General features: G+C 28.7%; 1 protein-coding gene across 1 annotated transcript; it reads left to right on the top strand.

Annotated features, from left to right (window-relative positions):
- Positions 1 to 11,796: 11,796 nt before the first annotated feature.
- On the top strand, positions 11,797 to 15,847 carry LOC130803125 (uncharacterized). Its single transcript, XM_057667311.1, has 4 exons — positions 11,797 to 12,132; positions 12,550 to 12,678; positions 13,186 to 13,356; positions 15,608 to 15,847. The coding sequence occupies exons 1-4, from the start codon at positions 12,052 to 12,054 to the stop codon at positions 15,704 to 15,706; spliced, it is 480 nt and encodes a 159-aa protein (XP_057523294.1). The 5' UTR covers positions 11,797 to 12,051; the 3' UTR covers positions 15,707 to 15,847.
- Positions 15,848 to 19,507: the final 3,660 nt, after the last annotated feature.

The raw sequence follows: 19,507 nt of genomic DNA on the forward strand, positions 1-19,507 counted from the left end.
ATACAACAAATTTGATTGTTTGCGATATTAAATTTAGTGGTCTTAAAAAAATGTCATTGATGTACATTTTTAGTGTAATAATTGTTGGTTATTATTTTAAGTTCCACTATAAAGTGATTTAGTGACACTTTGGCATATGTAATTGTTATTATAGTTTATAGTAGCATTTATGAGTAATGTCACTAGATCCTATATCGCGAAAAACTTTAGTATAATTTTTTTAATGTTGTTAAAGGGTCTTAAAAATGTCATTAAATCCACTATATATATTATTAGAAATTTAACATAGTGACATTTAAATTAAATATCGCTAAATTTATCCCACTAAAAGCAAATTATGTTGTAGTGGGCACATACACACCATATATGCACAATAATTTCATGCATTTTGTTGCTGGATGTAGTTACTAATTAGATTTTACCTTCTACAACATTTTACTTCGAGCTTTATGTCCATTCCATTCTCAATGGACTTAAAGATTTTTAGTTTTTAGCTATGAGAAAAGTAAATAATTATAGTAAAATTACTCATTATATAATTTGCTCTTCTTATCTATATGAATTTGCTGATAATTTTAGTAATCAGTGGCCATTCGAAACTAACCTTTCAAAGCCTAGCAAGTGAAAGTTACTTGACAATAAGATAATAACATGTTATGATTAGACGTTACATGAATGGATTGGATTTAAAGATTTAAAATTTTTAATTTTGAATTATAATGGACTAAAAAATAAATCATTAAATTATGTTTGTAATCGTGACTTAATGAGAATCACAGGTTATACTTAAATTTAATTTACATGGTGTTTTAAACCTTATTTTATACTTCTATGTTAGTAGTCACTTGTTGGAAATGAGAATAAATAGGATGATAAATCATATAACATATTTTAAATTCAAAAATATATCAAAATAATAAATTTTATTTGGTGATCTTAAGTTTTTGATTTTTTCACAAATGAATTAAAACAACATGATAAAACATATATCATATCTTAAGGCGTTAATCATCCATTTATAATTAGCTTTTGGTTCCGGTGATTTTTTGACATTTAAGACCAAAGGCCAAAAGACTTATAAAACATATTTATAGGGCTTCAATCACGAGATTAGAATAAGTTTTTGGTTGAGTTACTGATCTCTTGACACACAAAACTTTTAATTAAAAGGAATTAAACCCTAAACTTAATTTAGTCTAAAGTCTAATCATCCTGTACTGCATTTTATATATAAGTAGTTATGTACGTATAAAGCTAAGTAAAGGTAGTTTTCCCTTGTAAATTATAGTGAAACTAAAATTGTTTGACATTGTAGAAAAGAAGATACCGCATAGTGTAAAAATAAGGTCGCATTGCATTGCATTAGCCGCGTTATAAAGGTTTTCAAAATAAATGAACCGATTTTCCGGCAATTAAATCGCGTGTTAAGCCGTATTAATGGATATGTAACGGGTTCGACCGATATTTAAGTATTACGATAACCGCATCACTGTTCCGTTACCACAATCGCACACGATGGAACAACTTAAAACTGATACTAAAAATCTAAGTCACCTATGAGACTGAGAGGCAGCATTTTATGGAAGGCAAGGGACAAAGGCTGGAGCAGTGTAGGAGTATGGAGTATATTGTTGGGTTGTGATGATTAATGCCACACATGTGAATAGGTGGGTACGTTATTTGTCCATGTCATATTGAGACGACAATGTTCTGGGAAGAAATTAGGAATCCATTTCTAGTCTCTGTATACTCGAGTCTAGGAAGTCGTTTAATTTGGATACAATCCGTAAAATTTAATGTCTATTCTTACTCTACACTTTCCTTTATAGATCGACCAAATCAGAAATAATCTCTCAAAAACACCAGAACGTCTCTTAGAAGAATTTGTGTTTGGATATGTAAATCATTATCTCTAGATACCTAGCTAGCTTATTTTGGTTACTTTCAAGTTTCATGTACTTGAATAATAGGATTTGCTCTGAATTTGTTTAGCAAAAATATAACGATAACTTTTAATTTATATATAAAGTTGCTGCATATAATATTTGTTATCGAATCAATCGAAAATAGCTTTTTTTGTTGTCATGAGCATATTCTAGCTTTTTTTTTGTGGGGCCCATTTTCATGACAATAAAAATAAAGAGAATATTACAAATAACGATGATGTATTTTATTAATCTAGTGTATAATACCTAGCTAATTCTTCAAATTTATGCCAACATGGTTATTGTTTCTTAAAGTATAAACCTTAAATGAGCTAACATGGAATTCTATGTCATGACTCATGAGTCCTTAATGAATTGCTCATTTGGTGACTGTTGTCTTTGCTTTTATCAATTTTCATGTTATATACCCTTTTGGAATTATGGTAATCATGAATACTTATTACTTCGAGTCGAAGGATTTTTTGGTCGCGCTTTTCTCTATGGGTTTGAAGCCGTCTTCCCCTCTCTTAACCCTGACCATAATTTTTTATGGGCGGAATACACTAAGTATGATGATTGATGATTGATGATTGATGATGAATACTTACTACTACAACGAAAAACTTAAACCTTATGGAAGGAACCTCATAATATGTTAATATGTTATATACTCTATAATTAAAAAAAATCAATTTATGTTATTATAATAATAATAATAATAATAATAATAATAATAATAATAATAATTATTATTATTATTATTATTATTTTCATGTACATTTCATAGAAAAAGAATTTATAAGAAATTGATAGGAAGTCGAGCAACAAGCTGAGTATCTATACTTTTTTGAATACAAAAGTTAGTCAGTGAAAAATATATGCTCTAGACTTGGTGCTACTTGAGTTACTTAAAAAAAATAATGCAATTCTTGATAGCAGGTCAAATGCGTCTTCACCTAACTCTCCCAAAGGGATGAATTATTATATGCGTAAGTTGTTGCTATGTTTATTAAATGAGAGAATTGTTTGACAATTATGCAAAGATATTGGTTGTTGTTTGAACTAACACTCTTGGATGATGCAAGTGGGTTACATGGTTTTGAGTTTTGACATTGATTATGAAATTTCTGGATAATGATTTTTTTTTTTTTTTTTTTTTTTTTTTTTTTTTTTTTGTCTAAATTCTTTTTTCTAGAGCTAAATCCTGGTAGAGAACTAATGGAGTCTACATGTGGGGTATAAGGAACATATGGCTGGATTGGTTAGTTTTCAATCATATTACTGCCTTTTTTTTTCTACCTTAATTTTTATTAATTCTTATGTGGATGAGTATTTGTTTCTTTATTTATTTTCTTCTATTCTGTAGGTAATAGTATTGCTTAGACTCTCATATTGCAATATGTTATTTGTTCTTAATTTTCTGTGATTAAAGTTGAGGTTATTTATGATCATAGACAAGGTAGGCATTTGCCCAAAGCCCACAGTCAGAAAATGCCATAATATCTTAAAATATGGGTTACACTTATAAATTTGCAATTTATGATTAGTTATTTTATCAATTAAGAAATATATGATACATCTACATATATAATGATAATTATAACATACACCCAGTAAAGTTCAGAATTAACTATCTAGATAGAAGGCTCACTTCTTTCAATTTGCCCAGAGCCCATAGTATTTCAGAAACGACATTGATTACAATGAATCATTGTGGTTCATATATAGTACCAGCCATATATATTGGCTTAATCGTAAATTGTTTTAAAGTATATATTGAGAGATAGAATTCAAAACAAAAATATGAGATATGGCTTAGGTGGCACAAATATTGAGAAGGGGATGAAAAAAAATTGTTATTTAAAATGATTTGAGCATCTGAAAAGACATGGTGAATATAGTACGAGGCTTGAAAACGCATAGACCCTATCATTGATTATTAATTACGTAGATGTTCTTGAAAAAAATTGTAAAAAATGTTTGAATATCTTTTGTAAAATATGTAGTGACTTTTTTTTTTTTGTCTAATTACTTAAATCAAGTTCAAGGATCTTCATAATTAAAATCTTGAATTAGTCTGCCACTGAGTAGAGCTGTAAAGATCAAAATGAATGAAAAAAGAGTTTATGTGGATGCACAATGGAATAGATCTGTTCGTGTTCGTGTATATAATAGTGGACTCAATCTTTTAAGATTAAGGTTTTAAAACTTTTTTTCATTGTTGTTGCAGTACCGTTAGTTGTGATCAAATTAAATAACATTATCTAGTCTGCAAGAAAATTAGGTTGTAAGTAATAGTGATTGGCACCATTAATAATAAGGGTTGAAAGAAATATGATTAGATCATAATAGAGCTCTTTAAAATAGACTGATATTTTATCAACTATGTAACCGATCCCGACTTGACTTAACTATAAATGAATTTACAATTATCTAAAAATCAATGTAGATACAAGACACGATTTTGATCCTATTAGAGTATATAACATATCCTGTAGCCTTATCCATCAGCTTAAGCTTTTGGTCAAGTTGGTTCCTTGACATGGTATCAGAGCCAGCGTGATAAGAGGTCACGGGTTTGAATCTCAACCACACCTCAAATTCAAGTGGAATATTTCGCACCAGGTATGAGGATAGCCTGTGTTGCATCCACACTTCTAGCCCAAAGAGCTCGCGTGTGAGGGGGCATGTTAGAGTACATAATATATTCTGGGCCTCAACTATTAGCTTAAACTTTTTGTTGAGTTGGTTCCTTGACAGAAACGAACGAAACATTTGATTCGAAATCAATCCGATGAGTCGAATGAACACCTCTAGATCAGAAGTAGTGAATTTTGTGGCAGAGGTGGGTTAGAAAGGCACGTGTGGAGAGAAGACAAAGAGATGATGTCTAGTAAGAGCTAGAAAGAGAGAAGAAAGGGTTATAGTTGCATTGTTGTAGTAGTAGTAGTACTCACTACTCACTACTCACTACTCACTACTCAATCAACTAAACAAAGACCCCCGTGAGGAATGTTTGGAGGCATTCATAAATCACAAAACTAAACATCCCATTTTGACGTTTCCTTCGCTGCTTTCTATGGCAGTTCCAAACACCCCCTTCTATTGATCACGAGTCTTTGATTCCCTCTCTTATCTATCCCCCTCCCCACTCCTTTTGTTTATTTAGTCCTCTTTCTATAATCCAACAATATTATTTCTTTTTCTTTTAACATATTCTTGTGAGAAACGATCTATGAGAAACGGTATTTTTGAAATACTATCTCAAATTAAGCTGGTCTATAAAGAAACATGTAAAGTTAAAGTAAGTAGTAAGCTTTAATGGGCCAAGGCTGAGAGATGTCTCTTAGAGAGATGGTCTCGAGACCGGCTACTTTTTAATACTCCTTTCAATTTAATTTAGTTATCTCTTTTAGTTTGGGCACAAATATTAAGGAAATGAGATACCACCTAAAAATATTATACTCATGTGCAATATTAGATATTTTTAATATTTAGAGAGGACCACCTAAAATAGTAAACTCATTTGTAATATTAGATATTCTTAATATTAAGAAAACGTGAGGACCACATAAAAATTTGTCTTAAAATGAAAATAAAAAAATAAAAATAAACTACCCAAATAAAAAAAAGCAACTAAAAAAAATTACAGGGAGAATTTTATTTCGTATCCATCATCTCTTAAATTACCGTGTCCTATTCAATTTTCTACAGTTCTGTTCAGTAGATTTATCTTACCCAAGATCATGTACATAATTTTTTTTAGGTATCTATTAACCTCTACAAGTTACCCAAGGTATTAATAGGGAGTGGCGGCTTCAAAATCTTAACTATAGGAGTCCTTCAAATTGATTATAATAATTTGACAATAACAAAATAATTGGAGAAACCATGATATTTTTACTTAATATATTTTACATTTTTTACATATTTATTTAAAAATTTAGTATAATTTATAATTTATAGTAGAATGAGATTCGGCCATTCCAAAGCTCCTTCATGCATCCACCATGCACTAATGGCAAGAAAAACCCCAATTTTATTTTACCTGAATATTATAAGTTATAAATGATATTTACTATAAAGTTATATAAAAGAATATATAATGTTTGCTAGTAATATTAATAAGAAACATTGTCGTTGTTATTATAAGAGTAAATGTGTGTACATCCACCTCTTTAATTTCATCTATGTGAGAGCTATTTAATAATACATGAGATAAAAGAATATTGTTTATAACAATAATAAAATCTTAATCCAAATAAGGAGTCGGTAATAAAATGTTATTATTTTATATAATAGGCCTATTTTATAAGCATGAGCTTGGATACTTTAATGGTCTTTTATAAAGGGGATGAATCAGATAATATGATTTTTGTAGATATTTACATCACCTTAATGCCTTTTAATATGATAGAATTTAAGAAATTGATATAAATTACTTAAATAAGGAGAAGTAATAAAAATTGTTTTTCTCAAAGATATAAAATAATAGATATTTTTTTTTCAAAATATAAAACAACTCACGTGTGAATAACGAACAGACAAAAGACAGTTTTCTTGCATGTCCTTCTAGTTCTATTACTTCTATAGTTCTATATGAGAGGGATTGTAAGATTTACTTAATCTAATTTGATGCGAATATACGTCCTACTTTACAGTTTTTATTTGAAGTGGGGTAGTTTTTTACAAAGGCCGATTATGTATTGGATTATTCTTAAGCACAGTAAAAACCTTTTGACTTCATAGGAAATATACAAATCACTAAATCTAAAGCTTGTAACATAATTAAGATAGTCAAACACCTTATTTTATTCTTATTCAACATCTCAAAACGATTTTCACTAATGTCATTCTTGACAATTTTTGAGCCACAGACAAAAAATAAAAAGGGCCTCAGTTTTTTTGTCGAACTATGTATTATAAAATTCTCTTTCACCATCACATTAATATCAAATAAATGTACAAATTTAAGATCATATAATGTAAGATACAAAATTATAATTAAAAAATTAATTTTTATTTATAAGGATTAATTTAATTTGGGCTCTTTCATACGGTGGGCTCTAGGCGATTGCACTCCAAAACTACCCTAGGAACTATCAAGGAACCTACTCAATCAAAAACTTAAGCTGATGGTTGAGGCTTCAGAATATGTTATATACTCTAACACGCCTTTTCACACAAGAGCTGTTTTATCTCATACCTGACACTAAAGATTTCACTTTAAAATGAAGATTGGTTGGGATTCGAACTTGTGACTTCTTGTCACACTAACTTCTGATACCATGTCAATAAACCAACACAACCAAAAACTTAAGCTGATGATTAAGGCCCAAAATATAATATACTCCCTCTGAACCAATTTAGTTGTCTTATTTCCTTATTTAGCAAAGTCTTTTTAGTTGTCCCATTTCTATTTTTGTCAATCTTTTTTTACCTAAATATCCTTAATTCACACAAGTAATTACGAACATACCCCATATACCTTACTTACCCAACTACCCTTCACTACTTACCCTTCACTACTTACCCTTTTTAATGGACCCCACGCCATCCTTAATAACCGTGCCCAAGCAAATAAGACATCTAAATTGGTTCGGAGGGAGTATATTCTAACAGAAACAGCGGTGGATTTTCACCTAGGCAAATATTAAAGGATTTAAAAGTACCCAACTTTATTTACTTAAATATGATAAAAATTGCTTTGGATAAGTACTCTTGACATAATTATATCATATACAAACTCAATATCAAACAATTATAAATCTTAACAGTTGTATGTAATGTATTTATTGTGTGATTGATCTGTCTTTATGGATATTGCGAAGATATGAATAGCAAGGTGGGAATGTTGCTAATATAGACAGGTGGGCATTTCAGTTGGGAACGTACAAAAAAAGAGTGAAAACTTCATTTTTGGATGGAAATTAGCTTATGTTTCAATGAAGTATTAAGAATCTCGACTCTCAAGTGGTCTTTGTTGTTATTTTAAACGTTAAAACAAGCCTAATATGGCGGTGACCGGTGACAATGACAACAATGAAAATGATGTGGTAGAACGTAATTCACTATTAGAATAATTAACCTTTAGAATTAATAACTAATCTAGCTAAAAGATCCTGATTCTTGGGAGATTTAAGTATGAAAATTAATAATTTACTAAATAATAATTAATCTAGGACATGTGCAAGTTGATGATTGAAGTAATTAATGATTTAGGTGTAAGTCTAAGTGTCAACAACCCTATTAGTTTTGTTTACAAGATTGTGGTATCAATAAAGTAGGTAAATAAAGAGTCTTATGTACTCTTTTGATAAATAAAATAAGAGATATTCTATATGGTAGTCATAAATTTTTGTAAAAAGGCTAGTGATAACAAATTTTTAAAAAAATTTCACAAAATGACATTGTACTTTTGAAATTTTACAACATAACGTATAATCTAACGTTTTTTGGGCATTATGTTACGACAGCTTAAATTCCAAAGTATAATACTATTTTGTGGAATTTTAAGAAAAAAAAGGTTACTGTATTTTAATGAAAAAAGACAAGGGACAAAACGAAATGTCACAACTTCAAGTATAATCTAACGTTTTTTGGACATCAATATTACGACAGCTTAAGTTCCAAAAGTACAATGCTATTTTGTAGAATTTTATTGAGATTTGCTACCACAGGTCTTTTGTAAAAATTCGTACCTACCATATAGAATCATACATTCTATTAATTTGATTGTATTTTAGCAAAAGATAATTTAATTGTGAGCATATCATTTGTCTTTTTTTCATTTGATAGTATTGATGGAATTTGACTTATTTCCATTTTTTGACTTACCATGTTTACACATTTGCATTTTTGAAAAAATTTATACATTAATGGATGGAATAAATCATAATTATTCCAATTAAAATATTACATATAAATGTATAATTTAGAAAATTATACTGAAAAATAGATAAAATAATGAAAATACACTGGTAAAAAATTATACTGCAAAATCAATTACATTCATTCCTATTATACTACAATTTATTAAATTACTAAACGTACATAATTGCCATTTTTTCCAGCAATAGTTGTTAAAAACTTAAATGACATAAATTCATTTAATTGATCATTAAATTCAGTCATTTACATTGTTAGACTACCATAATTACAATTTTAAATTTTAGAAAAAATGTCAAAAATATTAAACCAGATGATAATTATGGAAACAAATAAATTAATGCAAAAAAAAAATCAACCAACTTCAATCAGTGTGTAGGCAATCAAACTATCTTAGCTACCAAATATAGTGCAATAAAAATCAATCAACTAAAAATATTGATTGATTTTCTATAATTTAATTATTCCTCTATAAAAATAAAAATGTATAAACACTTTCATGGTAGAAATTACAATATAAATATCCCTATATGACCATTCCAATTTTTTGCTCATACTATTTCTCTTCTCTGAACCTTTAATAATGTTATTTAATAATATTTTATAAAATAACCATAAGTTTAAGTTACATTCAAGAATTTCATAATTAAAGGGGAACATGAAATATTAATGACTATTAATAAAAGTCAAGGACAAATAATATCTCATGTTGGTCTGTTCCTACCTTAACCTATTTTTAGTCATGAACAATTTTATGTCGCAATTTCTAGAGTGACTAGAAGGAAAGGACTAAGAATTCTCATATGCGACAAGAATGGTCAAATATGTCATCGTTCGGAGAATGTAGTATATATAGAGATGTTTCAAAACCTATAAACTCCTTATTAATAACCTATTTTGAGTTTCTTTATATTTAATTGTTTTTCAATTACAATATACATATGTAAATATTTTATTACCCACCTTCATTTAATATTTGTATTAGACTAAAATTTCATCAAAATATTAACATATTTAAAAATCTGTGCATTACATAAGTTTTTATACTAGCATCCCATAAAATTATTGTAGTGGACTTTTGAAATGGGTTAAGTTTTTGAAATTTTCTTTGTCCAATAATATATTGCCAACTCATTGTAAAAAATATTATGACAAATATATAATATAAATGAACATGTGAATAAAAATGTAAAAATTCTAAAAATTGAGTCTGGAGTGAAGTTGGCGACAAAGTGTAATAAATAAGGATAATCTTATCTTATATAAGTATAAATAATAAAGAAATACTCCGATCTTTTTCTTTTCTTTTCTTGTGGGTTATGAGAAGAAACCAAGAAAAGTTTTAATGAAGGATAATATTCTATTAAAAGCCATTATTAATTAAAATTAATATAGCTTGAAATCATAAAAATGAGTGAAATATTTAATAAAAAAAAAGAAAGAGTTGTAATTAGGAAAATCGTATCATTAATATGATAGAACTATGTAATTTTTAGGGTTAGAAATGTAAATATATAATGGTCTTTTAGTAAAATATAGGAGTACTAGACAAATGAGATTATTTTGTTCATAAATTTATCCCATTATAAAAAGATTCACGATGGAAAGAACTTTGTAAAAATTTTTTCTGCAGATTTGAAAAAAAAAATAAAAACAAAGGAAATAAATAAAAATTAGTAGAAATTTAATACTTCTATGACATAATTTGAAGTTTAGGTTTTGAATCTATAAATATTCACACCCTCATAACATGAATGAATCTTGATATGATATTTTTCATGTTCTCGATTTTGTAAAAAAAATTTAACCATTTATTATGTAGATAGATAAAAAAAACATCAAATTTGAGCACTTGTAAAGCAATGACAAGTCTTTTACAATATCATTCATTTTTTGTCTTTTTCTTTCATATGCACAAAATAATGAAGAGGAAGCCTTTCATTTTTAAAAAATGTTTTCCCGTGAATTGAGAGATATTAAACAATTTATTTTTGATAGTTTTTACAATGGAGTAACACACTTCATACTTCTTTGTTTTTACTTCTTGATCCTCTTATTTTAATTATTTTGTTTTGCCTTTAGAAGAATAAAGCTAGCTCAATAGTATGTATGTATAGAATTTCTAACTATCAGATTCATTTTAATGTATACTCTCAAAATATACTCTTCATAGTTCTTACTAGCTAAACAATATTACCAAAATCTTAATTTTCATCATTATGAAGTAGACTATATTATGAGGTAGACTATATTGCAAATTAGTAGAAATCATAACAATATTATAAATAATCCTAATCTTATTATGAGTATCTAAAATTCAATAAACGTCTTATAGATGGAAATTAAAATAGGACAGATGGAGTAATAATTATGATTCTTTTCTCTTATCTTTTCTAAACAAATTGTTCAATCAAAAGTCATGAATATTGACGCTGTGAGTACTATATCTCTTTGAGTTTGCATCATATAATTCATATATATAAGAGTTATTCGTCTTATAATACAAACACAAAGAGACAGAATCTATCTATAATCTATAATCTATCTATAATTATTACTAAAACAAAATACTGCTGATGTTATCACTTTTAAACATTGCTTATATGTTACTATCTAAATAAAAATTTTCCCTCTAAAACTCAATGATGATGTCATTGTTATTATGACTAATGTTGACTTTTCTACTTTCTAATTATGACTATAATGTCTATCCATATTAATTGATTTTTTACTTTTTAGGTCACATCGTTTAATATATTAGAAAATTATATATTTTATTTTATTTTTTTCAGTCATTTATAAAATCTTTATAATATTATTTATTAAATGAGTATAGGATATTTTAAGATGGTTAAAACATAAAGCCGTAAGTTTTTAATTTTTTGTTTATACAAATATGTCAGAATATTTAATATAGTCGTGCATCACACGGGTATCCAGTGAGGATTACTAATTTGTTCAAAAGGGCAAAAAAGACAAATCACAATAACATGTATTTTAAAAATTTATGATGTGATGAAAATGGGGTAGTCATTTGGGAAGCAAACAAGGGATGATCATATTGATATGAGAGCACATCCCCCTCCTTTTCTCTTTTAAAATACCCTCAGAGTTTTGTAAAGAGGGCCAAAGGCATTAGAAGAAAAGTAGAATCAGAGGAAAGGCAAAGAGTGAGTAAAAAAAGAAGAAGGAGAAAGTGAGAAAGAAAGATCAGAGAACAGAAAGTGAAAGAGGGACAATGGTTTCAAGGGAGCACAAAAGAACTGCAGCCCTGCATGAGAAACTGCAACAACTTCGTTCTATTACTAACTCTCATGCAGTAATAATTAATTCTCTCTGTCTGTTAATATTTTTACACAAATTTGTTGTGAGAGACGTTCTCTCTGAGAGACGCATTTGATGTATGGGCTAAATATATATGTTTGATGTTCATTTATGCTCATTTATTAAGATGAGTTTTTGGGTGTTTGGCATATAGCTGATAGTTGGTAGTGGCTGATTTGACTAGCTGATTTTAAATCCGCTGTTATGAGCAGCTTGTTTAAAAACAACTTATTTATATCAATAAGCAATTTCAACCAGTTAGTTTACCAAACATTAGAATTGACTAGTGGTTAGTTTTACCAAACATTAGAATTGACTAGTTTGACCACTCAACCCTCTATTTGTATCAAAATAAGCTAAAATTGCTCATTTTGCCAAACATCCCTTTGTATTTTAATGTTTTTTCCTACAGGAAAATGATACTGGAATCATTATTCACGCATCAAAATACATAGAGGAGTTAAGGCAAAAGGTGGATCGATTAAACCAAGATATTGTAAACAGTCCACAAAGTTCTTACACCCAAGATTCACCCCCTACGGTATGTTTAATTGCAACGGCAACGTTTCATTATCCTAATATCATCAAACTATTGGAGAAGAATATACGCAATCTTAGCTTAAATAATACTCTTGTTAGTGATATGGTACTAAAGAAATAGTTTTCGATTGATACTTGCTATAAAAACATCATCTGTAACCTCACATAAACAACAAGTGTACGCATATAGATTGATGAACAATTTTAATATAGTCCATTATGATTCAAAATCGAAAAATCACGCTTTTTTTAATGAAATAAGATTATACTTTTGAGTTATTGGGTTAAATCCCAATTATATGTGTCTGGATCGAGATGCTCTATTATTGTAGACCATCTAGTTACTAGAGAGAATCACGATCTCTTAACAATCTCTTTTGTTGCGGTTAAATATAGTATATATTTTTCTTTTGAAAAATTTAGTGATTTGTTTTGGTCATGAAACTGATCCGATATTATTGAAATTAAGTCTTTGATATTATTATTGCTCAATAAAAAAAACATGCAGGTGACAGTGGAAACCCTAGAAAAAGGATTCCTAATAAATGTTTACTCAGCAAAGAGTAGCCAACGTTTGCTAGTTTCAGTACTGGAAGCTTTTGAAGAGCTGAATCTTACTGTAGTTCAAGCTAGGGCTTCTTGTACAGACAATTTTCAATTGGAAGCAATAAGTGTGGAAGTAAGCCTTTTTCCCTCTTCATATATATTAGCTCTTCGTTTTTTTGGTTAATAAATGAATAAATTTCTCCTTGTCCTCTAGCTCTTTGGAGGGCACGTATATGATATTTCCGCTAGCTATCATTCTTCTCGGATCCTGACTTGTGTGGGATACTAATTTGATGGCTCATAGTAAATAGGGCTATATGTTTTATGAAGGGAAGGATCAAGAATTCCTCCAAAGGCCAAGGCTCGGCGACAGAGTAAAAATCACTATTAACTTTTTAGGTTTTGTTTATTTTATAATTTTTTGAAAATTTGGGGCTAAAAAAAACCATAAATTAAACAAAAATAATACTCCTAAACTAATTTTCCCTTGATTTAATTAAGAAGTTCCGTTCAGTTGGATACCTTGCATATGCTCAAAATCTTTTTTTTTATGTAAAGGAACCATCTTAACAAAAAGATTAAGCTGATAGTTGAGGTCCCAATATATTTAATATACTCTAAGAGACTACTGTCATGTTTGGTCTTCTATCTTATCATATGACCTATCATAGTGTTGCATATTTTGAACTTGTATTCATCATTGAAACCTTATAGTATGTATAACCTTTCATAAGTATCAAAAGTTTGATGTTTGGACACTCAAAATTAGTCAAAAAAAAACAAAGGAAACTCCAAGAAGACAGCTAGCTAGCTAGCAAGCTCCGATCATTGGATTCATTACTAACTCATATCCGATCCTTTATTTTGGTTGTGAGTACCATAAGCCAAATTGAGCTTTTCGTCCTGAGATACAAAAGTTATGACATGTGAATATTCTTTGTTTTATTCACATGTACCATGCATCTATGTTGGGATTTTATCTTGCAGAAATATTCGTTAAAAAAGCCTCAAAAACTTAATTTGTACAACAACTGTATTTGTTTATATATGACGGGTGTTAAGGAAAAATAACCCATATGTAACACCATATTGAAAAATTATAAAGAGATTGACTAACATATAAGCTTAATAAGCTACTCCTCCTAATACCAATTAATTTGAAGATAGCGAACCTCATTTGATTTGTTTGCAGCTAACTTTTTTCTTATATGCCTCTTATTGTGTGTTAGCCCAAAATTTATCAACGCCTTTAGTCATCTCAATATAGGTAAAGGCCTTTTGCCTATGGGTGATTATGTGTGATTTGGTTCTAAATTGATTTCAATTTGGGTGGTTAAATCCCTCTTAGATTGAAATACAACATGTCATCACCGTAATGTCATTTCTCCTCTACATAGGCAGAGTTGTTTTGAATATTATTAGCCTCATTAGCAAAAACTTTACATTGTATCGTATGTACAATAAATATATATTTTTGTTAATAATTTATTAACAAATTTGTTCTTTTTGATGATATAATTAATATAGTTTGATCATAAATATTAAATAGGAATTACGATGTGATTAATGAGTTAGATGACTATCATAGAGGAGATACAAATCTAAATAAGTTTAGAAAATAAGAGACACAAATAAATTTTAGGAATTACTTTTCGATTAGTGATATTTTTTTTATTAGAGTATAGGCAGAGCGAAAGAAAAGGCAAGGTGATAATTTAAGGTAAAGTGATACTTAACTTGTTACCAACTTAGACAAGACTTTATTCTTGAATTAATGAGAGTTATATGACCATCATAATAGGAGAAGATATAAATCAAAACAGGATTATAAAATAAGAGTTACGAATGAATTAGTTAGTCACCATAGTTTGGTACTTTTGTGTCAGGGATGAAATAAAAAAATAAAAGTTAAAGGGGTTGGGATAATATGAAACAATACCAACAATCTATAATTAAAAATTCTATAGGGGATGAATTTTAAAAATAATCTGTAAAAATAGACTGTAAAAGTACGACGTGGGGTTGGGCCCCTACTAATTTCCCATGTGGCTTCACAACTGGTTTGTATTATGAGGTTAGGATAACTTTTTGCATAATTTTTTTCTTGGGTAGACTTTTTTATAACTGGGAAGCGGACCTAAATAAGATGACCTTAAAAGACGGGTCTTGAGCGATCGCTAATTGTACTCTCCTACTAAAACTAAGTGATATTTAGATTTGTTTAATGAAATGATTGTTTTTAATTGATTTTTGATTTTAAATATTTACAACTACACGTAAATGAGAAACACAAATATTGAAAGAAAAAGATTGTGTTATTACTTTTCCTTAGAATTTTCCTTTACTTTGTTAGTTTATAAGAGAAGATGAACTTTATTGTGTAGGGTAATGACGACATTGGTGGAGAAATGGTTGATGCTGAGGTAGTAAGGCGAGCCGTATTGCAAGCAATTAGGAATCTGAATACAAGTAACACTGATTAATCATCACTTAGCTTAATTAATTATTAATAACTTGCAAGCTTAGCGTAAAATATTTTGTACGGAACTTTATTATTATAATAATAATAATAATTATTATTATTATTATGCTCACTAATGAAAAGCAAGATTTCTCGTGAGCTAGCTATTTTCTGTCCTATGATTAAATTTAAAACTTTACACCTCTTTTTGCGTTTAATTTCTTCCATAACTATTATGATAATTACTTTGGATTACATATGATATTTTTTACTTATAAATTATAATGAAGGCTCTCTCTATTCATTTGATTTTTGTATGCTTTATAGAAAAATCAAAAGGGTATATAAGAGTAATTTATCAACTTTTTGTTAAGTTAATTATTACCCGTTTATATTTTAAAGTGAACGTGCTGACTGGCTTAATAAATTATATATGATACATCTATATCAATTTCATAGAGGTTAGCCTGAAGTTAATTTATGTTTCGGACAGGCTGTGAATTCTTTTTTGTCTATTTAGGATTGTTCTTGCAAGATTGGGGTACCTTTGTCCTTGGTTTCACTATCAATTAATTATAGTTATTCGAAAATAGTTATAGAAGAATTTTTTTGTACCCTTGATTTAGAAATTTAATTTAATTCTCTTATCATTTCTTTCCTTTTACCATATAGAGAATCAGAGATTATAAATTATAAATTAGTCATTAATTTTAAAAATGAATGGTCTCTCATAGATCTCTTTTTCGTAATTAATTCATCATCATCATCATATTCTGCTCATAGAGAAAAAAGGTAAAAGACACTCTCAGTATTCCGCACAAGACAAGTTCGGGGTGACATTCTTTTGTGCATGGTGGGTAGGTGAAAGTGTGGGGGTGAGGGGGCAAAGAGAACTATCGAACTAAACTATAATTGATCGATTTTACGAACTCAACCTCACTTCTTGTGCTTCTATGATTAGAAATGTTAAATTATTTCTGGTCCATATTTGTAGGCTAATGATTGTGACATTGAACAATAAAACATGTGTACTGAATAAGAAAATTTGAAAAAAATAAGTCTTTTGTTATACAAAATTCTTTAACTAAGCTATGAAATTCCCAAATTAAGCGTTTAGGAAAATCGTTGTCAAAAACAATAATTTTAAATCCTATTAGGCTGGAGGGTGATTTTCAAGGAAGAGTTGAAATTCAATGCCTTTAGTAGTGATTTTCTGCTCCCAAAAGCCCACCCTTGCCTTTTGACTTTACCTTGACCATCAAAACAACAACGTCGAAATCACTGTCAAGGGCAACGTTTTTCATTTAAGTGAAATCGATGTCCTAATTGGCAGCGATTTTCAACTTCCTTTGAAACTGCCTCCAACCCAATAAGATTTAAAATCGTTGTCCTTAACAGTAAATTCTCAGTATGCTTAGTTTGAGAAATATTTTTTTTTCAGAGCTTAATTTGAGAATTTTTTTCTGACATAATATGCTTACTTATTTTAAATTTTCACTGAATAACTTCTTTGGGGCTTTGTAAAAAAAAAAAAATCATACAATATCAAAATATATCATTATACCCAGTTCCCGTTCAGTGGTATGGTCTGAATGTAAAATATCATGATATTTATTTTTACAAGAGATGAAATGAAGAGAAAGAATATAGCCTTCTAGTTTGAAGAAGATTGGCATGGCGATCCATGGTCCAATACTGAAACAATTATGTATTCCCTCTAAATAGAAGAAAAATAATTTCTTGTAAAACTAGTTTTGTCCCATTTTTGAGGGCTTAATGAATTCCCAAAGCTCCAATACATTATTGAATACATGGAATCCAAACATCTACATTTTTGAGGGCTTATCTTATTACAACTCTTTTTCCGATATTCCATATTGCTACAACTCTTTTTCCTTGTATTTTACCACCTTCTCATCAAAGTGAAAGGCTAAATATCAGTTTAATTTTTGGTTAAATATTTTGGAATTGTTCATAATTAAGTTTTGAGTACTCTATATTAGTTTTTGTATAATTTTAAATTTTGTTTTGAGATAGAGGTAAAATTGAATTTAGTTATAAAGTTGTTTGAATGTTGAATTTAGTTAAATATTTTGTTTTTGTATAATTTTAAGTGGATTGTATGCACATTATTCTCATGAGGTTTGAAATGCAAAACTACCACATTTTAGTTGAATGATGGATATATTATTTCAAAATCAAAAAAATGTATTTTTAGAACGTACATGATAGGTAGAAAGAAAGAGGTTAGGAGAGAGGCAACGAGAATTAAACTTAAAACTAATTTGAATGAGTAATCCTCAATGCATATTCACGTAACCAATGACCTTTTTGTCTTATCGGTTTCTTATACGATGTTAAAGATTCAACTCAACCAAAAATTTATGCTAATTAAAGATTAAAAGCGAAAGATATATTACTCCCTCCACACTAATATAATTGTCACATTTCCTCATTTGGCAAAACCATATCAATTGTCACATTTCTATTTTTGTCAATCTTTTTTTTACCTAAATATCCTTAGTTCACACAAGTAATTACGAATATACCCCTATGTACCTTACTTACCCAACTACCCTTCACTACTTACCCTTCACTACTTACGCTTCACTACTTACCCAGCTACCACCTTTTTAATGGATCTCACACCACTCTTAATATCCATGTCCAAGTAAATGAGACATTTATATTGATGTGGAGGGAGTATAATTTATCAGAAGTATTACATTCAACTAGTAAAGATGAATAATACTTCACATATGGTGAAAGCAAGTTGCATTTGAAATTTGTAGTACTTTATCGGTCATTGTCTTATAGATTGAAATAATTCAAAACTAGCACGTAGGCAGATTTGTAAAGAGTTAGTTTGGTAGAAAGGGGGCATATGGAATTGTCTTGTCCGAATCCTGTCATGAACACAAGAGAACAAACATGAAACATCGTGAGTTTTCATTAAATTTACTACTCCGTTATTATAATCCTTTTTATGCTAACCAAGCTATTAGGTAATAGCTAGCTAGGCCACTTGTATGCCACTTTTTAAAACAACATATTGTTGATTACAACTTTTTTAAAAAAATTACCCTCAACAATACAGTTTTCGCAAATATTTCTATAATAATATCAATTTTTGATTATCATGAATAATACCAATTTAGTGGATTTTTCTTAGTATATTACCAATTTTATTTTATTAATTAATTTACCAAATTTTTTTGTCATATAATCTTCAATAGATTGATTTTTAACATGTTAGGTATATTTAAGGAAACGTCCTCTTAAATTGATATTATTCATGATTAATCAAAAGTTAATATTATTATAAGAAAATAAACAAAAAGTTGTAGTATTCCCGATAATTGTTCCTTTTTAAAAAAACATAATTAATAACATTTGCTCAATATAAATACATCTTATGATTATTTTTAAATAGTTTCATATATTGCCTTGTCTTATTATTTGTCTTGTCTTTCTTTTGATCATTTACAAGTTTTTAATTTGACTGGTAGACCTATTGGCCACAACTTTTTTTGACAGGGGTTTTGTATGTCGTTTTCAATTCCTCTCTAAATCTAAATAATAACATTATAAGCGGAACATATAAGATATAAAAAAAATAATGATAAGTCATAAATTAAACATCTTAAATTTTCAATTTTTTCCCATAAATCTTAATTTTTATTCAAACAGAACTTCTTAGCCACTAATATACCGCGAGTTTAATCCATTTAGAATTCCATATATTTTAAGCAGACCCATATACTAAGAAATTTTTTTAAAAACTAATCCCAAAATAATTTTGATTATTTTTAGCGGTCAATGA

Source organism: Amaranthus tricolor, chromosome 16, assembly GCF_026212465.1.
Source record: "Amaranthus tricolor cultivar Red isolate AtriRed21 chromosome 16, ASM2621246v1, whole genome shotgun sequence".
Lineage (NCBI taxonomy): Eukaryota > Viridiplantae > Streptophyta > Magnoliopsida > Caryophyllales > Amaranthaceae > Amaranthus > Amaranthus tricolor.